The 27,502-nt window shown below is 30.0% G+C and overlaps 1 protein-coding gene across 2 annotated transcripts in view; it reads left to right on the forward strand.

Moving 5' to 3' along the window:
* LOC129963968 (potassium voltage-gated channel protein Shaker-like) overlaps positions 1–27,502 on the forward strand; it is a 390,523-nt gene that overhangs the window by 51,365 nt on the left and 311,656 nt on the right. The window contains exon 1 of one of the 2 annotated variants that reach the window (XM_056078608.1): positions 15,818–16,228. The exons of the other annotated variant lie outside the window; for it this stretch is intronic. Coding sequence (XP_055934583.1) covers positions 16,140–16,228 — 89 coding nt within the window. The 5' untranslated portion in view covers positions 15,818–16,139. Of the gene's footprint in view, positions 1–15,817; positions 16,229–27,502 lie in introns of those variants that run through there. 2 annotated transcript variants of the gene reach the window in all.

A 27,502-nucleotide genomic window follows, 5' to 3' on the forward strand; every position in this document is an offset into this window, starting at 1 on the left:
GTATATCTTTATAGACATATTGCGTAGTTTTAATCAAACAAGTTGTAAACTCTGATTGATAAAATTTTCACTAAAAGCAATTTGGTTCAAAAATTCAGTTCCAATTCTTCTTATGATAAATTTTCTTAGGAGGAATTTCTGATCCAAATAAGAAAAAAAAATCAATGCATTTGGAAAGTAAAAATAAATAAATAAAGGTTTACTTTGCAACTTTTTTGAAACCACACGTCAGGAATTTTGAAAAGATTTCTCTGTATCACATTTCCCTGGTCTCTTCTAGGTTAGTGAAAGAGAAAAATCTCTCGGACAGCTAAAATTTCTTTAGCCATCAAAAATAGTGATGCATTGAAGAAAATTTTCTTTAGTAGATATGCTTTGTAGTTTGCAATGGTTTTACTTACACTTGGTCTAGAGAATTAAGGCTTTGTATGGTTGAAGAACATGAATCGGACGACTAATGTTATAAATTCTATACTTTGACTGAGATCTTAGCCCACATTATTCAAAATTTGACAACTGGAAATCTGCTTTAAGAATGGGATGTTCGCAGCAGTAGATGGAGAGTTAGATTTTCTTGCTAGTGAAAACCAAATGTCAGTCAATCAAGTTTGGAATCAATCAAGAAAATAGTCTGTCCCATTCTCAAATGTAGATACTAAATTAGATATTCGATTTTTCTTCTGTTATTTAGATTTGCAGAAGATGTCACACTTCCAACTTTGTCAAGAGCCCTGGACTTTTGAACTTCTTTATATATGCAAAAACAAATGGGATTGGAATCAATTGCCATAACGGCATTCTTATTTTAGTAATGTGACAGATTTTAATAATATATAATTAAAAGATCATAATAGGGTTTTGGGCTCTTTTCACCTTTACAATCAATGCTGTATTATTAACCATCAAGTTAGCACTGCATCTTAAGCTGAATAGATTTTGAAACGCACCGAAGTGGTCTTTTAGTACGAGGTGAGCGCCTATAGAGGCTAAAGAAGAAATTGCCATTGCATTGGAGACATTTAATTTTTTTCTTAATTGGAAAAAATATTTTAATAACAAAAACCAACGATGACAACAAAAATATCTAAACGGTTTTTAATAGTCAATTCATTAATGAATATAGAGGTCTTTAAGATGATAATTATGAAAGAATTTCTGATGTATCACATTTTTTGTTTACATATTTTTAATTTTGATTTATCACGTTTTTTCTTAAAGCATTTTTATTTCTGATGCATTATGTTTTTTTGTTTGCCACTTCCATTTCAAATGTATAACATTTTTTTAATTAATTTGTTTCTAATATATCACCTTTTTTGTTGTTTACAAGCTTTTATGAAACTTGATTTGCCTCATGTTTTTTAAAACAGAGTGTTTGCTATTTAGTTTCCACTCTCTACCTAATAGGTTAGAGTTTTGAAATTTAGTGCATTTATATATTCTAGATAACGATGCACCATTTTATATGTTTGAAATAAATGATCAATTATGCGATTAATTTTAAATAAATTTTAATTCTATATTACTGGGGTATAGGTAGCAAATTTGAGAAAAAGAAATTATTTCAAGATGCCGAAATACTAATAAAAGATAAAAAAAATTAAAGACTATGGTGAAATGTAAATCATTATGATCCGTGCAGGAAGCAACAGGACGTATGTTTTCGGGAACATTTCTTTAATGATCACATGTCACACTAAACAAGCACAAACCAAAGACAAGACAAGACATTCACGCGCGCATCTTAACAGTACAGCATCACATCTCTAATTACACTCGCAATGCATTATGGGATGACCTAATCAGGCATCCCCATCTAGTATCTAAAACAAAAGATAAGAGTAATGTAACTGCTACATCTTCCCCTTACGCCACCTACGTGTGATGTTAGATATTTTGGCGTTTGTCCCAAGATTTTCATTAGCATTAGACGGTTGTTTGGGAGGTCAGTTTGGAGTTTGTTTGGGAGGTCGACTCCTTTTCCTTAAAGGCATCACAGGAGATTGGTTCTGTGCGACATTTTGAAAAGGTGTAAGAGCTGATGCATGATATACACCTAAAGGTTCATCAGGTTTGTTGCAACTAGCTATTACAAAGGATGAAGGTGATTTCTGGGATAGAATGATATAAGGCCCATCTTTCCTTGGCATAAACTTTGCAGTTTAACTTCGGTTCGTTTTACTTAATGGGTGAAGCTTTACCCAAACTAAATCATCACGTGATTTATTTGCATATGCCTTTCGACGATCTTGACTTTTCTCGATATTTTCTTGAACTTGAAACATATTCCTCTCAAAACGTTTTAAGTAAGGTGTGAATTCTGGAAAAAAATTATCATTATGAATGACAGACCGTAGATCAGTAGTAACATTAAATTCTCGTGCAAAGTTGAGGTAAGCTGCAGTGCAACCAGTAAAGTCGCATTTTGAAGTGTTCAATGCAAATCTAATAGCTGGTAATTTCTCAGTCCATAAGGTATGGCTGTTACTTACCATGATTGCCAAACGAGGCCTCAAGTCTCTGTTTTTACGTTCAACAGGATTTACCTGTGGATGGTAAGTAGGAACCAGACTTTTATTAATATTTAATGTATAACACAATTGTTGCATGATGGAGCTAACAAACTGTGTACCATTTTCACTTATTAGACGACGTGGTAATCCGTATCTTAAGAAAACTTCATTGAGTAGTATTAGGGCACATTCTTTAGCAGTAGCATGCTTTAATAGGAATAACTCTACCCATTTTGTTATGCAATCTTCAACGATGAAGATCCATTTCATACCTTCACTCGTTTCTGGTGAGGATCCAAAAAGATCGATAGTTATGCTTTCAAAACGTTGAGCAGGAACATGTGTCTGTAATAAACCAGCTGGTTTCTGGTTCGTTGCTTTATGCAATCTGCACAATTTTTGACATAATCGGTAATGAATTTCCTCATGCCTGTCCAATAATATCTGGATGATATTCGAGATAAAGTTCTATCAGCTCCGTCATGAGCAGCTGTAGGAGCATCATGGTGGATTTTTAAAACTTTTTCTCTTTCATGAAATGGGACAACTAACTGAGCTTCTTCCCCTTCAAAGTGTGGAGAGTAGCAATAGAGTACTTCTTGATTTAAGGTATATCCTCTTTGTGTCCAATTTGCAAAATCAACATTTTTGTTAATATTTTCAAAACAATCTATGATCTTCCTGAGTTCAGAATCTTTCAACGGTTCAGTGCTAAGTTCAGCAGCTGTTCTTGATGGGACATCAATAACAATAGTTTGTAATTCACAAGTGTCTTTATAATTGCATTCAGGTCGAGAAAGCATGTCAGCCACAACATTGCATTTGCCTGGAAAATAATCGATTTTGAAGTTGTAAGACTGAATCTGAAGTGCCCATCTGGTTAACATTCCAGTGGGTGACGATAAAATAATTAACCACTTTAAGGGCTGGTGATCAGAGGTCACTGTAATATCTGCATCCTCAATATATCCACGAAATTTATTCAAGGCCCACACAACAGCCAAAGCGTTTTCTTTCAGTTGTCGAGTAATTCTTTTCAGCAGAGTTCAAGAGTCTATTGGCATATTCTATTGGTCTTTCATCGGCGAGATTTTCTCCCTGTAGAAGAACAGATCTAAGGCGTAAGCACTTGCTTCCGTCTGGATAATAAAAAGCTTCGTAGGATCAACTTGTTTCAATACTGGCGGAGTTATCAAACATTGCTTTAGAGTATGAAAGGATTGTTGCTCTTGTTCATTCCATTTTAAAACAATATTCTTTCTTGTCAAATAGCTAAGGGATCTAGTAATATCTAAAAAAATTAGGGATGAATTTCCTATACCATGAAAAAGTCTGCAAAAATTATTGTAACTGTTTAATATTTCTTGTACAAGGAAAGTTTTGTATGGCTGCAACTTTATATTTATCTACTTCGATTCCTTTAGGAGTTATCCACAATCCCAGTTATTTCCCACAGCGCATGCGAATTTACATTTTTCTCTATTTACACATAACTTAAACTTTCGGAGTCTTTCGAAGACCAACTTTAAGTCTTGAATATGCCGCTCAAAAGTTTCGGACAGCACAAATATATCATCTAAATAAACAAGAATATTCAAGGTAGGGAGTCCATTTCAGAACTGGTCCATGAGCCGTTGGAAAGTTGCTGGATTTAATGGGGCGTTTCTGAAACTAAAAGGCATTATTTTGTGTCAAAACGTACCAAAAGGGCATAAAAATGCAGTTTTGTTAATATCAGCAGGATTGATTTCAATTCGGTGATATCCAGTCTTTAAGTCAAGAGTAGACATAAAAGCAGTGGATCTTGCATCGTGTAGTAATGTATCCATAACCGGGAATGGATACTTACCAGGTTCGGTTATAGCATTTAGTTTACTGTAATCTACACACAATCTGATAGTTCTATTAAGCTTGGGGACTAAAACTGCTGTTACTGCGTACGGCAATTCGCATTCTTCTATAACATCATTGGCTAAAAGTTCGTCAATTTCTTTGTTTAAGAGCTCTTTCTGTTTTGGCAACAATCTGTAAGGTGTAGATGAAACTGGTGGGTGGTCACCAGTGTTAATAAAGTGTTTTACATAAGGAGTTGGATCTCCCCCCTAGTCGGAAAATATATTCATTTTCATTAAGCAAGGCAGTTAAGCAGTTAAATCAAGATTCTGTCCTTCTTCTTGGCGTAGTCTCAGGTGCGACAGGATTTTTCACTTGTTATTGAATTCGTCAGACAAAAACTACTAATTATTTCGACAGGACTATTATTTGTTGGTAAGGGAATATCTTTAGCAAAAGGTGTTCTGCAGTTCAGTTTACCACCAAAATACCAAATCAGGAATTGTCCATCACAATTCCTGATTTCCTCAAAAAGTCAACTCCGTAGAGAGTACAGTAGACTCCCGATTATCCGCGCCTGCCGCACTAAGTTTTTTTTTTTTTTTCTTTTTGCTTCCAAGCAAAGAGAAAATGCTTCCAAAGCAAGAAGCAAACACAAATTACTGATTTTTTCAAAAAGGTGTAGTTTTACAGTTATGCTTTTGTAATTACATAATACATTAAAGTATTAAAACAGTACATATGCATTAATTTTTCTGTGCATCCTTGACGCCTCTCGTACGTACAAAGCACTTTTCTGTTTTCATTAACAAAATGCATTTTAAATTAGTTTTGAGTGATATACTAAAATATTAAGCGTTAGCTTAACATTTCCTGCTGTTTATTTTATGTTTTATTGTACATAAAACGATTTTTCAAAGTTATAATGACTGTTTTCTCTTTTGCTATACCCGTTTTTAGCTTTTTTCGGATTATCCGCGATTTTTGTTATCCGCGGAGGCCGCGCCTCCCAATTCCGCGGATAATCGGAAGTGTACTGTATGATTACCTTTAGCATGTGGCATAAAGTGTAAATCAGTGCGGTAAGTTCAGACAAGCACTGTAATCGGCACTGTAGTTTTTAAAACATTTGATGTGGATTGTTGACCATTTTCCAGATAGATAGCAAGGTCAATTTCTGTGAACTGCGATTCCACGTTTCTTTAAAAAATTAAACAACAATTCTCCACCAACCGACTGACTGGCTTCTGTGTCAGCACAAACTGTTCCTGTAGATTCATATACTTCAATGGAAAGTAAGACTACGGCAGAGGTAAAACAAGTAAACATATGTATAGTATTAACCTGAACATTGTCTTTCTTTGAAGAACAATTTGGACATTTCGATTTGATAAATCCGGGATGGTAACAGTCATAACAATGAACAGAATTTTCCACATGTCGTGATGGCCTAAAGTTTCAGTTATAAATAGTATTTTTGTGAGTACATGCAGGATCTGTTTGTAAATCGTTTTGGAATAGAATCAATTTTATTAGGATTTGACAGATTTAGATTTTGGAGCCTAAGCTTTGCAAGCTCAAATGCTCTTTCCTCAGCTAGTTTTTCTGTTTCCAATGTCTTTTTTTCTAATTTTTTCCTTTCGTCAACAATGTTAGAGAACGTATGAGACACAAATTGTTTGTTATCCGTAAAGAATGAAGATTGAGTTATTTTATCATGTAGGTCAACTATTTTATCTTGGGGTGTTATTTCTAGGATTAATTCCAGTGCCAAGTTGTAGAGGTCCGTTTTTTTTTTTTTTTCCTTTAGATAGAAAAGTCATTTTTCCTACGAAATTATTAAAATTAAATACGAAGTTAAACAAGAAAATTTGACTATGAAGGAACAGTTACATACCTACCTTCTCTTTAGAACATACAAAAAAAATCAATAAAGTAGGCAGAATACAAATTATTTAAATCTTCAATTTTCTTTTTAAGAATGCAAAAAATAATAATCAGGTAGGAAACTGAAAATAAATATATTTTCAGTAATGGAACAAAATATTTATGTTCAAAATAAATTTATGCGTTTATATTTTAGATGAAAACATCGCATAAAGACAGAAATTATGTTCAAAATATTTCAATCTTAAATTTTAACTGCAAGTATATATATATACACACTTAATAAAAGAAAAGAAGATATAAAAGCAATTACTATTAAAATTATTCCATTATTAAAGTACTGAAAAAGAGTTAGCTTTCAGAATTCTTAATCCTAAAAATAACATTCTGAGAATCAGAAATAAAATTGCACATTTTATATGATGAAAGGATGGCATATGCTGAATCATTACTCTGAAAATAAAATAAATCTATCAGCACAGTTCTTCATGATACCAAAATACCATACAGCTGAGAAAAAAAAAACACATTCGATACTTGTTTAGACTGATCACTTTGGGAGTGACTGAGTTTATGAATACCTAATGAGACTTGGCGCGTCGTTCAAGAGCACATAAAATGGTGTCAGAAAACGAGAACACAGTTTTAGTTTCGGTTCGCAAACTTACGGACCAAGAAATATTTCAAGTACGTTAAATTAATTTGCGCTTAAATAAAATACAGAAATGCAACAACAACTTGAAAATAAACATATAGAACACCTTAATATTTAAACGATATGTTCTTACGCATTTTCAATGATTGAAATCAAATATCAAAGCAGTACGGATATTTCAATATATGAAATAGCAACGATGAATATGCTATTAAATCAGAAGTAACGGAAATTATTAAATATAAAATAGTATAAAAACATTTCACAGATGAAAAAGAATCTTACTGTATTTAAACATGAAGAAATGTTGTATTTCAACGAATCAAATGCTGGGTACTGTTGAAGTTGAACAAAGGAAAACAAAAATGCACAAGTTTTATGAGACTTGCCTGGGATCGTACAGGACGATCAAAACAAAACTGATGAATTTTTCCGTTCTGGAAATTTGAAAAACACACACACACTTTCTTCACTGGATTTAAATGCAGATTTTTGCTGGAAATGCACAAATAATAAATTATGCTCGGTACAGGGGTCGACATCCCATACGAGATAGGATTCAAAACTGAATATTGGAGTATTCTTTAGGACATCAACGACGCAAAGATTGCAGAAGCTGATTTATTTTGAGGACTGGATGTCAGGACGACATGTTTAATAATTTGCTGCTGGTGGTAAAATTTTTTTGCGATTGTCGGGATCACTTGGCTTCCGTTTCATCATTTCATTGAAGCACAATGATGAACCATTCCCGGGGTAGGAAAAATTATTATGTGTCAGGACGACACGTATCAAAAATTCTTTTTCGTTAGGCGCCAATGTGGTGGCGGGAAACTTTTCTTGTGATGGTCGGGACGATTTCACTTTCGTTTTATTTACAACGCAATGCTTAAGTGTGTCAAAAATGCAGCTTTCGAGCTTTTACTATAGCTATTGTTTATCAAAAATGTGGTTTTAATATTTTTCCATATTATAATCAATTATTAATATTGGTTAAAATTCAAAATAATTAGTCAGTAACCTTGATTTATTTTACTACTGACCATAATGCAGTTAAATTTGTTCTATTTTAAAACGTCTTTTCCCATTTAATCCACTTGACACTGGATATATATTTAAACGCCTCTCTGATTTCAAAACATGCAATATCTGCTATTTGATATGAATTGCTCTGTCATTTCCCTCTAGAATAACCCTAAATATACCCGAAGACATATCACAATCACAGTAATTAAAAGTGAAATTTATCTTATAAACATTTAACTGAGTTTGAGTCCTCTGCGGTCATTTCGGTGACGATCATACACAAATGTTCCCCAGAGTAAATGATGATGTAGGTTTAATTAAGATGCCGATATTTCCTGAACGAATCCTCTCACCGACTGGCTGCGGTGAGACATTCAAATACCCCTCCTCTAACGGGCACGTCACATGCCGCAAAGACCAATCATATTGAGGGAAAATTAATGACGTTACTTTTCGTAGTCGCCAACTTAATAATAGGAATTTGGATGACATACTGTGTCCGAAAGGACAAACCAATCTCCGTCCATCTATCCCTAGCGAAGATAAATTTAATTTAGAACACTGGTATCATTTTAGAAAACGACCGGATAGAGTTAGCATAATTTTAATAATCGTAATTCAACATCAAAAATTCAAATTATAATTAAACTGGAGAATAAAACTTCCAAATTTATTTTTAGCTCAAAGTATTAAAAACTGAATTTTTATTCAAAATTTAAATTACTTTTTTATTTGAAAAACAATGACTATGATTAAATATACGCTCAATTCTGGAATACTGTAATTCTGGCAATAAATGATTTGTTGTTACTTTAGATTGTAAAACCATGTTCGAAATATAACAAAACTTATTAATAATATAACATGAATATAAATCCATGTTTCATCTTTCAATTTTTTTTCTATCCAAAGGTTTATTTAAAAGAAAAAAAAATTCATATTAAACTTTTTATGAACAATTTTAGTTTTAAATCTAATAAAATGCATTCTATAAATACAAATGATTTTATAAAATTTATTCGATAATAAATATTATTATGTGAGATTAAATCTATAAAAATTATTCTTATTAATTGATTATTTAATTAGTTTCGTAATGAAATCCTATCTTTAGAAACATAATTAAGAATTAATGGGAATGTATAAGCAAAAATTATGTAAATATAATATTTGCTGGAAAAGCGGTAAATAATTGAAAAACAAGAAGTTTTGTCATAAAGGCGAAACTATTAGAGAAAAATATTTCTAAAAAAGTTTTAAATTTATCATATCTTTTTATAAAATTTAATATTAATATATAAAGTTTTCCCTCATTTTGAAAAATGGGTTTAGTTACTCATATATCGAAGAATTTCTGTTTAGTTTTAGTTATATTAACGTCCCGTTTCAAAGCAACACAAGGGCTATTTTGGGTCGAACCTCGTAATTTTGAACCGCAGTCAGATGATGAGGGCGGGATCTGAGCTGGCACCCGTACATGTTTGTTGTATTTTAAACGCCTTTACGAAAAACTGAAAAATTGTCTTAATTATCTTGTTCTTATAAAATGGGTTTTCCCATCAGAGTTTTTAGCAAATCAAATTAAATATATCACAATAAGTATTACAAATTTTCAAATCACATTTGATATACAAATTTGACAACACATATCGCGTCGAATTATGGGAAAATCTCATTTTTGTAGCGGTTACATAATTCTACAATCTTCTCTTTGATACAACAGGTGGCGTTACCTTATTGGCGTCACGTTATATATCCTATGATCCTTCTTAGGGGTCATTTTTAGATTGTATTCAAAGTGAGTGTTGTGTATTTTCGTATACGCGTTCGTTTTTTCTTGTGAAATATGGAATCAATAAATGGAAATAATTAAATAACCATTCCTGAAACTCGTCTATTATTTTCCTCCACCTCATAATGAATTTATAAAAAGTCTCGGCCCTCTATATTTTCCATAATGGAAAAATTTTAGTTAACCGTTAATTAAATATGTTTACTAACTTGATTAATAAATTTAATTATTTTAATAAACCTGTCACCAAATCATTTTTGGAACTAGTTTTGTGAAGTTGCAGTAATAAATACTCGAATTATAAACGTGTCATTTCTTTTGTTGATGAGTGTACATATACTAAATTATAATATAACTTTGCATAAATTGTATAAGCTTTCCAAACTATAATATGGGTGATATTTCATTTTGTTTTTTGAATAAGACCTCTTGGTGAATGTGGAAATGCAGTTTATTTATTTATTGGCTCGTTTAGATGTTAAAACTCAAACATACTTAAAAAATGTAGGTAAATTACAGGAAGTGTTTATCTCTCTGAAAGAGTATGAGCTTTTTTTAAAAAAAATAAATCAAGTAGATGCAGAATTTACTCACGAAAACGGCAGACGATTATCGTTTGAAACTAATGCGGAATAGAGTGAACGTCTGCTGTCAACAGATGTTTTGCTGTCCATGCACACGCGATGCCAAAAAACTGGGGTAATGCATTTACCAGCTCGTAATATTTATTATGTTAAAATGCCACCAGAAACGACTGCGACACGCAAATTTCTTATCTTCTTGGCAGCGGCAAAGTTATTTAAATCACCTATCTCCCTTCTAGTATAAAATGGAAATTTCTAGAATAAATCCTTTCAAATGTAAATACAAGCCAGAAGTGGGTTTTTTTTGAAAGCTCAAATTAAATACTTATTTTATTAAATACTAGCTACAGCGCGTTGCTGCCGCAGAAGAAACAATTTTGGAATTATCGTTTGAAATTTCGAATAGCTATTTTGTTTAATTAGGAATGACAGAAAGAATGATATTTATTTTCTTGTTGGCGATGAGTTTGGTTATATTAACGACCCGTTTTAAAGTAACTCTAGCGCTATTTTGGGACGGAACTCGTTATTTTGAATAGCGGTCAGATGGTGAGGACCACACCTGCTTGACTACATTCATTCATTGAAATTGAATGATATATAAAGAAGAAGTACAAATAATAAGTATCCCTTTTTTTACTTTAGATATAATAATTGTACTATGCCTATAAACTTCGTGTAAGTACAAGCAATAAGTTGGCAAAGTTTAACCGCAATCAGATGAATGGCGCATAAAATACGAACAAACGAAAATTCATTTTTATATATTAGATAATAAAGTTTTTAATAAATGAGCATCAAAATCTCCATAGCAAAGAATGATATTTATTTTCTTTTCGGCGATGAGTTTAGTTATACTAACGACCCGTTTTAAAGTAACTCTAGCGCTATTTTGGGACGGAACTCGTTATTTTGAACAGCGGTCAGATGGTGAGGACGACACCTGCTTGACTACATTCATTCATTGAAATTGAATGATATATAAAGAAGAAGTATAAATAATAAGTATTCCTTTTTTTACTTTAGATATAATAATTGTACTATGCCTATAAACTTCGTGTAAGTACAAGCAATAAGTTGGCAAAGTTTAACCGCAATCAGATGAACGGCGCATAAAATACGAGCAAACGAAAATTCATTTTTATATATTAGATAACAAAGTTTTTAATAAATGAGCATCAAAATCTCCATAGCAGGACAATTATTTACTTAACTGCTATTATAACTATATAATTTAGTGCTTCAATTTTTTTTCTCTAAAAGTGAACACTATTAATACATTATTTAATAGTATATTTTCAGAACCTTTAAATAACTACTGTCTTTTATAATCCACATATGTTTGTCATACGTATTATCATCTACAATATGTGTTTACGTTTCTGTAACTCATTTATTATTCATTCTTCACTTTTATTAGAATGAATACTCTGTTTTTTTTATCTATGTATATTTTTTTCATGAATATCATTATCCACACGCTTGCACACACACATACATACTATATATGTAAACATATTTTAGCAGTAGCGTGGCCGAAAAGAAGAAACTTTTGAAATTTTATTTCGTTTTATTTCATCACGGGAAGCATAGTACTTACAAAAAATGATGATAAAACAGACATTCATTTACGTAGGGATTCAAATGCAAAAAGAGAGAGAAATGTTTTCTTTCATTAATTTTATAATGAGATTTTGATAGAGACTTCTTTGCCACATGTCGATTTAGGCATTTGGAATCTTTGGTACCCTTAAAAGAATGTTGTAAGCATTAGGGAATTTTATCTCTTCTCTCTGAGTGTGAGAAATGCAAGTCATCAGTTTTCTAGAGCGTGTGGGGAATTAATTAAATAAAAAGTGGGTATTAGATCAGGAAATAAGAGAACATTTTAGAATGAAGTTAATATGAGTTAATTTAAAATAAAAATTAAGAAATTAATTACGATTCAATTTAGATTTTAAAGTATTTGCGCACAACTGCATTTATTATTTATTATGCATACAATTGTAGTGTTTCAATAAAAATAATAAAATATTGCTAAAATCAACATTTAGAAATATTACATTTCTTTAATAATTTAGTTTCTAGCCTATCACTTAAGTTTCAGTTACACTTAAAATTATTTATTTAATTACTCTTAAAATGAAACAAAAACATTAGTTTCATGAAGGGAGATCCTTTCTCTTGTTAGGTGAGAGTAATTCCGCACTAAATCCCAAGATTCGCCATTTTTTTAAAATTGATAATCAATAAACCCATTTTATATTTTCTTCGTGATAATAAATAAACGTTAGAATATAAAAAGAACTGGCCATCTGATTATATCAACTATTTGTGTGTGTGTGTGTGTGTGTGTGTGTGTGTGTGTGTGTGTGTGTGTGTGTGTGTGTGTGTGTGTGTGTGTGTGTGTGTGTGTGTGTGTGTGTGTGTGTGTGTGTGTGTGTGTGTGTGAATTATCCAGCTTTTATGAATTCCCAAGGACTCTAAATCCGAGCAAAGTCCCAAGGTTCGCTATTTTTTTTAATTCATTATCAATGAACCAATTTTATAATTTCTTCGTTATAATTAATAAACGTTAGAATATGGAAGCAATTGGTAATCCGATTATCTCAGACTTTTTTCCCAGGGAATTATTCAGCTTTTATAAACTCCCATGAAGTATAATTCCTCGCTACATCCAAAGGTTCTCCATTTTTTTAATTGATTATGAATGAATCCATTCATATTTTCTTCGTGATAATTAATAAATGTTAGAACATAAAAGTAACTGGTCATCTGATTATCTCAGACCTTTTTGTCCAGGGAATTATTCAGTTTTAATGAACTCCCATGAAGTAAAATTTTTCGCTACATCCCAAGGTTGGCCATTTTTTTTTATTTCATTATCAATGAATCCATTTATATTTTCTCCGTGATAATTAATAAACATTAGAACATAAAAGTAACTGGTCATCTGATTATCTCAGACCTTTTTTTCTAATAAATTATCCAGTTTCTTTTGAATTCCCATGAAGTACTTTTTAAAAGATTGTTAGTAGCCAAGAATGGGAATATTAAGCCTTGGTTACATACTCGTTCTGATAAAAATTCTTGAATCCAAAATAATTTTCCACATAAATAATTTGAACAAAAGAGTATTATAAAATTTAAAAGATTCATTTACGATTAGCTCTTGTATTTTGTTAATAATTTTATTTTATTAAACTCTAGATAATGTTTTTTTTTTAAAGATTAACCAGAAAATTTTTTTTTCTGCACTTCCCATTCAAGTAATGACTGAAAAAGCTTTTCCCATATTCCGAGCTTCTATCCTATCCATTCCCTAACCTTTCGCAGCTTCTGTCTGTCCTTTTTAATCTTGTGAATCGACCTTAATTGCTCGAATGATTAGTGCTACCTCTTTCCCTTAAATGTCAGGGGCCCCTCTTAAATTCCTGCACGTCTCAGCCACCCCGATAATTCATTAAGAATTCTGCCCACCGGAGAGGTTCAATTCGCTTAATGCTGCTCTGATCCAGCATCGCAATTGGCCACTAGTTGCTTCTTTTCCCATTGACGTCATACTCCGAGTCACGTGGTGGATAGGCTTTCCCAAATTCCGAAAGCCGCGGGCGAATCGAAGCGAAACCCTCACCCCTGTTTAAAAATTTTCGAATATCTTCGAAAGAACGACTTTTTTTTATTTCATTTGCTTAATGAACATCATACATATATGTTAAATGGAAAAATAACAAGTTTCTATGAAGCAAAAGCCAGAATTTGATTAGTAAATAAAAATTCTACCTGTTTCTACCCTACGGAAAATGCGGATGGATGTTTCTCGATTTAGTTCCGACGCTCTCCGTCAGGGCGAAAAACAGAAGCAGATGCCAAACCAAAACCGACAGTGCCGCAGGAAAAAGTTTTCTCCGTGGAGTTAATCGAGTGGGAAAATGGCAGCACAGTTTTTATCGTTTGGTCCCTACAGCAGCAAAGAAAAAAGACATTCTTCGTTCCCCGCCTTTATCGGCGTTTCCCGTTAATCGGAACTGTTCTTATTCTTTCGCTCGAAGCACGTGACAAGTTTGCGACCTCTGGCGGCAGAGTGGGGGTCCAGGAATCCGAGTAGTGATATTTGAGGAAGCCCCGATTCACATGACCGTAAGGGAATGATGATATGGGAAGGCAGATTTCCACGCTGCTACCGCAACTAAATGGAATTTACTTTCTACAGCATTTGAAGTTGGAAGTGATTTATTATCCTCGACTGTGAGTGCTTTGTAAAAGCGATTAATACATTCAAGTTCAAGGCACCCAGTTTCAACACTTAAATAAATAAAAAGAAAGTGCATCATCATCCAAAATGAGAATCACCAACAAGTTTCGATTGAGGAAATTCTCGTCTATTTCATTCTGTTTGAGAAAGGAATATACATTAAACATAATTAATTAACTACAACTCAACTCTACTTTGCTATCAGAAGGATAATCCATATTCCAATAAAGAAAAGTGATAGCCAGAGATCATTTTAACTATGGATAAAATGCATGGTGCTGGAAAATATTTGCTTTTTAATCAGATGCTGGTCAATGAATTTTCTTTAATTGGTTCAGCATTATAATTATTATGAATTTACGCCAAATATTATTTTCTTCATCATCATATGCTCCTGTATGGATATCAAAATCCGAATTAAAATTATCATAGCATTTATAAGGAATTTATAAAGTGTGCCCTAACTAATAAAAGGATACTTTGATGTTTTTTGCTTATCAGTTGAAAAATTACAACAATGGATATGATTTTGCTATTCGAGTGAATGCTGAGTATTTAATCAAGCTAATAAATAGATGGATTAACTTATATCAAGTTAATGAAATTTATGCTAATCTTTTATTAATAAATTATATTTAAGTGAGTTTAAACTAAGAATTAAAATTTGTGCTTTGTTGTAAGTTAATTAATTCTGAATTTTAATAATAGTGAAAAATGTAGAAATTACTATGATGTGAAATTTTATATTTCATAGATGTAGCTAAAATTTGGCTACAAAAATGAAATTAATATCGCCAATATTTTAATTTTCTTATTCTCACGACGTTCGAAGCATGTAATGCATTATTTTCAGTGTTTCTTTCTAAAAATAGAAACAAGTAAAAAATCTGTAAGCACTCTTGAATAAATCAAATAGATTAAAAAACAATTTAAAATTTTAATTAGAGAAAAAATTGTATACAAACTTTAATTCGTAGATAACATTGCCTATATATCAGAATATATTCCTTTGCAAATCAATAAGATATCTTCATATATAGGCTGATTTATAGGAAACTATCTTCCCTTTTAAACTTCGACACACATATTCATAGATACTCTAAGAAGCACAATTTATTTTAAGTAAATAAATTTTAAAGGGATGAATTTTTAAAAAATATATTAGAAATAAATTAAGAAAGAAAACGTGATTAGCAATGATTAAAATTATATGTAAAAATTTAATTTGTTACAGTTCTTAAATTTTGATAACATTCCTATGTAAAAGGAAGCGGTCTTAAACTACAATTAAAGATCGATAAACATCTCAAACCCATGCAGAGATCTTCACCACTCTTTTTATATAATGAAAAGCAACTTCCATGCATCATCCAAGTAAATGCAAAATCCGGGATTTAAGGAACTCTCCAGTTACACCAGGATCCCAGAAGGCTCTGTGAAAACTCAATTACCCGAATTCCCTCGGAGATCAGATTGTCAAGATTGGGCTGAACTCCCAATTAATCAATGGAAGAGCAGCTGAGCTAAACTGTCCGGAAAAGGTCCCGGAGGACTGAGAAAATCTTTCAAAACAAGAGAGCTTTGAAAGACCAAAATGGCAACTGTGGGCTTTTGGTCTCAAATGGGAACATCCACCAACGAAACTCAGCTACCGCCAGAGTTTCTGCAAGATTACAACTACCAGTAAGTGCTGTTTTGATTTGCGATGATTCGTGCTTAATGGTGATTTGAGGTTGTTTTGTGAGTGTATCAGAATTTATATCTGTGTAAAATTAGATAGTTTATTTATGTTTCAGAGGTTTAATCTGCTTCAGTTTTAGAAATATTTGTTTGAATACCTATATTTTAATTTGAAGACTAAGGCGAAAAGGTTCAATGTACACAACATGTTTCGATAATTCTTTTAAAATCATTTTAGCCTTATTAAAAAGAGCGCTTTAAATTTAGCAGTTTCTTCATTAAACTACAAATAGCAGTTTTTCCTTTTCTTATTTAAATTCAGCTTGGATTTTTATTGCTTTAAAAGGTTACAATCAGGTATTCAATATAATATTGAATTACAAAACATCCTGTTTAATTGTATTTTCTTATTTTCAAATTCATGAATTCTTACTGGGGAAATACTGATTCGAATTTATTTCTTTACTTTTGAAATTTTATTATCAGTTCGTAATTTATTTTCTCATATACAAATGAAAATTTAACATAATTTAGAGCTGATCCTATTGTGGATTGGGTATAATTTTGAAATAATGTTTGTTGTTGTTGTTGTTGCTTGTATTGGAATTGCGATTCTGCATGAAGAAATGATAATTATTTCCAAAAACTTTGATGTTACATCTATTCATATACATTTAGGGAAAATGTTCATCTTTTCTTCATATGTTAAAATAATGGTAACAATTAGTCACTCTAATTAAAAAATTTTAACTGCAATCAAGTTTCTATTAATGAATATTATGAATAATCATATTATACCTTGTTTGTTTTGCTTTGCTTATTTTCTTAATATGCGTTTCAGGTTGAAAAATAAATATTATATCCAATTAATATTTTATATGGTATGCGCAGTTTCAAAAATTCTTCCGCAATCTTTTCAATATTTCATTTCTTCTTATGATTTAAAATTTTAATAATTTGAAACAAAAATACTCGATTTATAATAAGTTACACTTCTGTTAAATCTAATATTTCAGTACAAAGGTAGTTTTAATTCATTTTCCGAATAAATATCCTATTATTTCCTTATTCCAGTGAAAATTATTTTACCATTTTAAAAAACCATTTCACAGAAAAGGGAAAGTTCCAGCATTATCCTTTAATAACAAAAAGTTATCACCTTTTTTTTTTTCACTTTATCCAAGCTTTTCTGACTATTTCTATATTGAAAACATGTATTTATTCAGTTCTTTATTCCTTTGAAAGCCCTTAATCTAAAAGAAGGAATAGCTAAATTATATGCGAATCGGATATTGAATTCAGAATATTTTAGTTTGTTTAATATAGTATCTTTATTATTCTGGTTTTCTAAACGTCTGTCTTTGAATTCGGTGAAGTGTTTTAAGAAATATTTTCATAGAATGAGCATAATATGAAATATCATGATAAATAAAAAATATTGTGTTATTTTATCTGTCAATAGAATAAATGTTTCAAATAATCGAGTTTAGAATTTGCAATCGTTGAAGCCACAAAATATCAATAAAGTTGAAATAATGATTCTGAAGCATTTTTGTAATTTAAATGAAACATTTTTTGATAATTTTTTGTAACATCATTGATAAATTCTTTTAAAAAATTTAAATATATTTTCAGTTAAAATACAAAACTTTCTATAAATAGAGAAAATACTGTAAGGATATAATCTGTGTATAATTTTTATGTATTTGATTATATTATTCAATTACTCAAAATTCTCAACGAATGGTTTTATCTTAGAGTATGTATAATATCCCATTGAAAATATTTTTTTTGTTAGATTAAATAACAACTGAAAAAACAATATAACAATATAAGATGTTAGAAATTTCCGATCATTTAATTCACGAAGAATTAATAAGCTTGATATGCTGAAACAATACGGCGGAATTTTTTTTATTTTAATATAAAAATATTATGTGCTTTTTATTACATTATCTGTAATATTTTTTTCTAAAATTATATAAATCTTCAGTACAAAAAAGGAATTCCCGAAAAAAAAAACATTCCTTAAGAAATTATCATCAAATATGTTTTGAATACCTTCTGTGAGAAATAAAATTATTCTAAATTCATTTTTAATAATAATATAATTTCTGTCTTTTCTTTCGTCTTACAATAATAATAATATCTAGTGTTTTTTTTTCTAATAGCAATTACAGAAAAGAAAAAATATATAAAATATTCTTCTGAAATATTTTTCACTTCTACTGGTTGCATTTGGCATAGCCGAGTTTTACACTTGTTAACCCTTTTTACTTGGCAAGATCCGCAGTTTTTTTTTTTTTTTTTTTTTTTTTTTTTTTTTTTTAAGTGAGTTGGCTGTTTGACAATAATTTTTGCAAGTAAAAGATTTGAAAGTTTTCATGGCTCAATAAAAATTGCTAAGCCTATGAAACTGTTTCTAAACCGTTCCGATTTGTGATTTTAAATGTTCTTGTAAATTTTAAGCAACAGATAATAGAAAATTTTTATGATTAATTTTACATTGTTTTCTCGCATTTGTAAATTTTGTGAGTTACTACTTATTTTGAAGAAAAAAATGCAATATTTGTAGACCTTTTACAAGTCAAAAGAAGTACTGAAATTTTAAAATGTAATATTTAGTTTAATTTTAAATTACAATTATTAAATTATAATGAGAAACTTTAGAATAATTGAGTTTTTTTCCTTCTTTATTCGGAAGAAATTTCCATTATTTGTAATCGTTTTCTCGGTCAAAATCCGAAGTAGTAAAAACAATGGGTTGTTTCGCTGACATTGAAATTATATGAATCAAATTATAATGATTAAAATGGCAGCATATATTGTTGTATAATAAAATTTGTATGTTAAAATATCTCACTAGATATTTTATCTTTAATAATTCCTGATGTTAATCAATTAATAATTTTATCTAAATTTCAGCGCTTGCACTTAAGTGAAAAACTATCATTTGTATTAGATATTATTTATTTTATCGTTTTAGACATCATTTATATTAATTTTTATTCTTTTACTGCATAAACTATCAGGATTACTTTTACGTAACGAGAACTCAAGTATCATACTTATAAAAATTCAAATTCCCAAGGAAAGCATTCTGATTGATTAGATAAGCATTTTAAGTGCGATTGGACTTTATTGTTACTTATATAAGCACTTTATTATTATTTATATAAGCACTTTATTATTACTTATATAAGCACTTTATATTATTATACTTTATATAACATTATATCAGTGCTTTATATTATACGTTATAATCACTTTATTACTACTTTTATAAGTTGGTTAGAGAGAGGAGTTGACTATTAATGACTTACCTAAACATCATAAACTTTCACATGAAACAAAAATTGGCAAATAATTACAGTAACTGGGGCTGGAGGATTCTGCTGTGATTCTTTTTTTCTCTAAGAAATTGTTGTAAAATAGTGATTTTAGATCCTTCGAAAATCAAAGAAGTATAAAACCGACGACCAAAATTCCATATCTGGAGTTCGTGAATTTTAAGGCAAAGGAAAAATGGAACGAAAACGAATAAGTGGCTGAAATTAAGGAATTGGTTTTGTGATTTATCAAATTAATTTAAACATATAAATTATAACTTTTATTTATTAATTAAAATTGCAAATGAGTTTTAAAGTATTCCAAAATCGGAATTGAATCTGTTCTAAAATTATTCTTTTAATCTCGTAAAATTATAAGTTACATAGTTTTATCAAAATAAATAAGAGACTGTTTCGAACAGATCTCATATCTAAAGTCCAACCCGCATAGAACATATAACTTCATCTTATCTAAAGGTTAAATCTGTACCAGATAATATTTTTACCTGGATTACATCTGCTCGATTTCGAGTCTTTTACTCTTCTGATTGCAGTAGTAGCAAGTAAATATGGTGGTAGAAATGTCCGAAAAACAAAATTTAATTGAATCCTTCTGTGCAAGATTATCTGTGGAAATGAGATTTAAAATTAAGTTTAGATATAATTTAAGTAAAAATTTTCATTTTATTTCTTTCTAACAAGTTATCTAAATATTAAACACTGCAAAACATATTCAAAAATGAAAATATGTTTCATATTTAATTTAACTTTACATTCAGGAGCATTCGAGCTTTATAATTTTTTTTGCTTTGTGCAAATTTTAAAGTGAAACATTTTAATATATAATGTTCATACCCTGTAATACCGTATGAAAATTGCATCATGTGACATACGTGATAAAAAAATAGTTCAAAATATTGTTCTACAGAACAGATCGTTAGACTTAAAGTTTCTAAACTTTGTATCTAGTTACCTTTGGAATGGTAGGTTCACGCATTTTTAAAAAAAATAATGAGATATGAAATCAAATTAATCAAAATGTTAAGTTTTTTTCTCTATAACTTGAAAATTAGAAAAAAATGATTTAAGATAAGCAAACATTGGTTAAAGCATTATCATGCTGCGATGTTTCGGACTAGAGACTCGAATCTCCTTTAACTTTCCCTTAGAAACTATACAAATTAAAAGCAAAGGAATTGATTTCTAGTATTTTAATTTATTCAGTCTCATTCCTAAACTAAAACCTAGAATAATTTTTGATTGAGTGAAAAATTATCGTATGTTGTTTCCTATAAATGAGAAAGTAATAAATTTCCAAAAACTATTAATAATTGGTATTAAAATAAATCTGTTTTAATGCAAAATATTATTATCGATATTTTTCTATTGCTATCTATTTTCCCAGAAATTTTTTACGACATCTGTCATAGTATATTTAGCTTATACAAAAAGAAATTGTTTGTTTTAAGTTTAGAAAAAAATGAAATACGATAGATGTTGTGACATCATACTTCATAGGTTTTACCCATAATACCTTCATACTTATTTTTTCTTGCATTCACAGTTATCCTAGATGAATCATACAACTTAGCCTCACTTCGGCTAACTTAAGAATTTAATTTCAGTAATTCTACAAATATATAAACCATTTTTTTGGGGGAAGGAAAGGGTATAAATGTACGAACTTTCTCTCTGGCTTAATAGTCTATATATTTTCATTACTTTTTTCAGGATAAATGACACATATTTTGATAGATGTCTTTGTGCTAAACTGTTCATATTAAATTTTGATCAAATAACCCTTGAGCAATAATCTCACACTATTTTAATTCTAAGTTTACAAAATTCTTTATAAAAAACATTGTTTATAAGTAAATTAAATCTCGATGCTTAAGACATTTAAAAATATAGAGTAAAATGCCACAAAAAAAAGCTAAATTTCAGAAGAAAAGAAAATTGGCTACAAATAATCATTCTTATTCTCAGAATTTTTATACTTTATTTTAACTTATATTTGTCGCTATCTGCGACCAGCTTGTTCGCCTGGAATACTGATAGTTTTTATTTTCATTTGAGTTTTGTATGCATAATTTGCTATTCATAATTTTCTTAATAAAATAATTTTCAACAGCTTTAGCTCAAACTCAATTTACCTAAAATATTATTTTAAATTTTCACAATAGATATGGAGCATTCTCGTTGGTTATCTATGTTTTCAAAATAGCTAAAATAATTGGCTAAACCGTTCCAGTTATTAAGGCTGGGGAATTATGTCCATGTGTTATTTTGCAATATCTCTCAAAAATTGAAGACAGCAAGGATCAGAATCAATGTGCGATGCATTTCTCTAAATTTCTGCCTATATCTTTAAACATGCAAATATATCATAGAAAAGAGTAACAAAAAGAGTTTAAAAATGGACACCTTACTTTATATTGAAATTTACTCAGCATGGAAAAATAAGTCGAAATTCATAGCTTGATTAACAACAATGGAAAAAAAACAGGATGAAAGAAAAGTAAGCAACAATGAAAATGATTTGAGTTTTACTTCAACAATAAAATATAATGTAAATTATGCCTACAATTATTTTCTAAATATTAATTAAAAATGAAAAAAACATTATTGGATAAAAAATGATATAATTGAACTAAGCAGTTTTGAAATTTTAAGATGATACAAAAATTAATTTTTGCTGTAATAATTCCGTGTTTAGTTCAAATTCTAACTAAAATTTCAAAAGTATTGCGTCACATTGCGCATTATTATTCTCACATCATATTAAAATTCTTCCATACATTACTATTTCGTATTTTATTAAAATTTCAGAAATATTGCTTCATGGTGCACATTACTATTCTAATTTACATTATTATTTTGTATTTAATTAAAATTTCAAATACTGTTTCAAGATACACATTGCTATTCTCATATCATATTACTATTTCATATTTAATGAAAATTCTAATTTAAATTTCAGAAATATTTCTTCAAGATGCACATTCCTATTCTCACATCACATTACTATTTCATATTTAACGAAAATTCCAATTAAATTTTCAGTAATATTGCTTCAAGATGCGCATTACTATTCTCACATCACATTACTATTCTTCTATACATTACTATTTCGTATTTAATTCAAATTCTAATTAATAATTCTGAAATATTGCTTCAAAATGCGCATTACTATTTTCAAATCACATTACTATTCTACTACACACTACTATTTCGTATTTAATAAAAATTTCAGAAATATTGCTCCAAGATGCGTATTACTATTCTCACATCACATTACTATTCTTCCATACATTACTATTTTGTATTTAATTAAAATTTCAGAAATATTGCTCCAAGATGCGTATTACTATTCTCACATCACATTACTATTCTTCCATACATTACTATTTTGTATTTAATTAAAATTCTAATTAAAATTTCAGAAATATTGCTTCGAGATGCACTTTACTATTCTCACATCACGTTATTTTTCTTCTATACGTTACTATTTTGAATTTAATAAAAAAATTAATTAAAATTTCAGAAATACTTCTTTAAAATGCACATTACTACCTTCAAATCCCATTACTATTCTTCTATACGTTGCTTTTCTTTTATACATTACAATTTCGTATTTAATAAAAATTCTATTTAAAATTTCAGAAGTATTGCTTCAAGTTGCTCATTGCTATTCTCATATCTCATTACTATTCTTCTAAGCATTACTCTTTTGTAATTAAGTAAATTCTATTTAAAATTTCAGAAATATTGCTTTAAGATGCATATTACTATCTTCAGATCACATTACTATTCTTCTATACATTACTATTTCTTATTTAATAAAAATTCTAATTGAAATTTCAGAAATATTGCTTTAAGATCCACATTACTATTATCCTAAGTATATAATATGAGCCAAGTTTGATTAATATAGATCATACAGTCTAGCATGTACAGCGTCATCACAGACACACATAACATTCACCTTTATAATTAATAGAGATATCTTCTATTTCCATTGAATTTGAGTAAAGATAACAGAAAACAAACGATATTTCAAATTCATAAACTTTACTGAAACTATATTCATCTCGCTCTTCAAATTACTTTCTCGAAGCGCTTCTGATTGGCTGCGACGGCATTTTACTTCAGGTTTTTTTTTCGCCCGAATCGTCTGGCATAGTTCAAACAGGTAAAAGCAGGAACTTTCATAAACGACTTTAATACATTGTGAACATAAGAAACCTGAATGGTCCATCAAAAAGTGTCGTAAAAAAGTGAGAAAACATAATATTGTATTTTGTATCATTGGGTCGTCATAAAAGATTATGGAAGTAATAATACAAAGCCTAATGATTGATGATGATTTTTTAAAATGTGATAACCAAAAACTATTTAATTATTTATCTATTTTAATACAATATTGTACAATAAATCTACACTCCAATTGAACGTCATAATAGTTTGTTTAAAGAATTCTGTTAATTAATTTTCATTTTTCTCTTTGTATAGGATTTTATACAGTTCATCAACGTCAACATAAAAAAGAACGAACAGAAAAACAAAAACGCAAGATATTTCATTGAATCAAAAAAAGCCGGAAACCCCTCCAAGCAATCAGCCGGGAAATTTTTCACACTCATAACTCTGTTAAGTTCTGAAGCCGTAAAATAAATAGATTATCTAGCTACCGGCTTATTAACACCAAGACCTGAAAATTACGAAGAATCCAAATTACCGTCTTTAGCTAACATTCCGTTTCCAAGTGAGAAATCTAACATCCGGGGCAGAAAAATCTCAAGCCAGAACACCTCTTGCGATTTTATTCTCTTTTTATGGTCTCTGTTGGAATGGGGGGTCATTTTTTGAGCCAATCAAATTAAGACTTTATTGCTCCAGTTCTTTTACTACTTTTATGTGTAAAGCGTAACTGTTACAGATTTTCGAACTTTTTATTTTTCATTCTCCGTCTGCGAGTGTTAATGATTCTGGACGCCGAATCATCGAATTTGGCGAATTTTTGTGTAATTGTTTTGGCGCTTGTGTGGCTTTGGAAATGGTAGTAAATTATGCACGAAAGATTGAATTTCATGATGTTATTCTGCAAAGTTTGCTGTTGTTTGAAAGTTAAAATGAGTCGTAAAGAAAGTGTATAGTTGGTGTTTTCCGATTGCAGAATTATTATGATACTTTTGGCAAGTAAGTGGTAATTTTTTTCTTTGAAATAGAACTATCTGACATGTTTGAATATAATTAAAGTTTAATTGAAAAAAAGAGAATTTGCTTACATTTTTATCTCATTACATGTACATGAGATTACATGTATATCTCATTTCATTTTAATGGTAAATATATAAGAATTAACAAGTGCTCCGCATTTCTCAAACTTTGAAACTTTGTTAAAAAGGTTTCCAATGAAATAAATTCATTTAGTTTTCTTGAAACATATTTTATGCACAGTTTACATAATTTCGGAAAAGAAAAACCGTGCTGCTCTCTACAAGCAGATTGCTGGTATATAACATTTTTCTTTTCTTCGTTAATACGTTATTCCCTGTTTAGCAAATGATTTTTCTAAGAAATTTTGTGGTTCAAACTCATAAAATTGAAATAAATGGAATTTTTAACAAATGTTGTTTCATATAAAGCACTCATATCATGTGGAAATCCCTTACTGAAATTTTCATAAAATTGTTTCAAAATATAAGGATAAAATTAGTAGCATTTATAGCTAATTCATGAATGAATCATATTTATGCTTAGTGAGGTGAAAGCAAAATTGCTTATTCAAATATATAATATAAATATTTGTTTATATAAAAATGAGTAGCATATAAAATATAAATTTATAATATAAATATGTTTATATCTGATATATAAAAATACATTTTTGTTTGTTCGTACCTTATTCGCTGCCGTACCATTTAACCGATTGCGATGAAAATTGGTTAATTTATTGCTTGCACCTAAGCGAAGATTATAGACATAGTAGTTATCATATTCATATCTAATATATAAATATGAATTTTTGTTTGTTCGTATCTTATACACTGCCGTACCGTTCAATCGATTGCGATGAAATTTGGTCCATTTATTGCTTGCACCTGTGCGAAGGGTGTATGCATAGTACAGTTATCATATCTAATATATAAAAAAGAATTGCTTCGACAAAAAAAAAAAAAAATATGTTTCCAAACATTCGTCACTTAATAAATCTACCAATGCAGAATGCCAGCGTCGTTGCATAGGGGTAGAGCATCTTCCGTGTGATCTGGGCGTCACGGGTGTTCGAATCCTGGTTCGGGCATAGTTGCTCTTCATCTGTGTTCTATCTGTGAGGTGCGTGAATGTGCCCCCCCCCTTGTAAAAAGGGGTTGTGCAAGCGAATGTTTGAATTTCATTTTCATATGAGCTAGAAATCAGACTTCTGCCCTCGGGTGCTCAGGGGTCTTTACCCTCAGAAGCTACTGCACTCTATTTCCGTGTTAACGCGGACACGACATCATCATCACCAATGCAGAACGTAGAAATAAGCTCATTCCAACTTCGCAAACGAGGAACGATGAGCGAGAAATAAAGCAGAGCGATTATGAATTGAAATTCAGAATCTCAGATCAAAATGCGGCAAGGATCAAAAGAGAACGGTTATATGCTACCTAGTCACGCGCATCAGATCAGAATGCCAATATGCAGCAAGAATCGAAGCAACTATTCTGAAAGGAATGTCGATTGGAGAAGATGTGCTCATTCCACGCATTCCCATTATTCACACCGGCATTCTTTTTAATTTCAAACGACCCCATTCGACTTCCATTCTCGATAATCATCGCCAAGGCGCAGGATCAATCGCTTCAAATGAGCGAATTAAACCTAGAAAATACATGTATTCTACATGGCCAGTTGTATGCTGGATGCTTATGAGTCGGACAGCCAAGAAATTTATTTGTTTTTGCTGAAGATGAAAAAATAAAAAAAAATATTTTCTACCCTAAAGCACTTGAATAATAAAGTAAAAAAATAGAATATTATTTGTATTTTTCGTTATATATCATTAAATTTTAATGAATATATTCATTGCCGATAAGAAAATATTCCTTCTATCATCCTAATTAAACAAGACAGCTATTTTAACCCTTTCTAGGGCCGTGGGAAGTATGCTTCCCTCCTAATTTATCAATCTTTGTATGAATTTATGTAGGTTGGCATAAGTTCTGACAAATTTCTTTAGAAAGACAGAAACTTAGATGCTTATTATTTTACACTAAATGATGTGTCTTGATTTGATACTTAATTATTAATTAACCAAATTAATTAATGAATCAAATTAAATTTATCTAATAAGCTAAATGAATCCCTTTTCTTATTCTAATTTCAAGCCTAAAAATATTTTAACATAATATGACTAGAAAAAAATGGCCCTTTAAAGGGTTAAATATCAAACAATATTTCCAAAATTATTTATTCTGTGGCAGCTACGCACCGGGATCCAGTTAGTACATATATAAATATTTGAGATGCAAAAATTTTGATATGAATGAAAAGTCAAATCAATCTGAATGAAATCAAACTTCATTATGATTTAGGAATTATTAAACTATCCCTTTAATATTGTTTCGAATGTTTGCCACCATTTTATTTAATTTGATAATTTACTTTGATTTTTCTGTTACTCTTATTTTCTAACTATAGTTTATTAATCACACATCATAAATTTGCTTAAACGTTTGGCCTATAAATTTTCTCAATTTCTAAATGAGACGACATAGCCTATTTTTGACATTTATTGTTATTTTCAGTGAGTTTCGAAATGATTTAGGCATTTTAAATTACTTCATTCTTTTAATTGAAGATTTAAATATTAAAAATTTAGTAATTCGATGCCATGTACACGTCGTTTCAAGCTTAGGGTTAATCTTCTTCTTTTCAGCTAGCTGTAAGCAATATCATA

Source organism: Argiope bruennichi, chromosome 1, assembly GCF_947563725.1.
Source record: "Argiope bruennichi chromosome 1, qqArgBrue1.1, whole genome shotgun sequence".
Classification (NCBI taxonomy): Eukaryota; Metazoa; Arthropoda; class Arachnida; order Araneae; family Araneidae; genus Argiope; species Argiope bruennichi.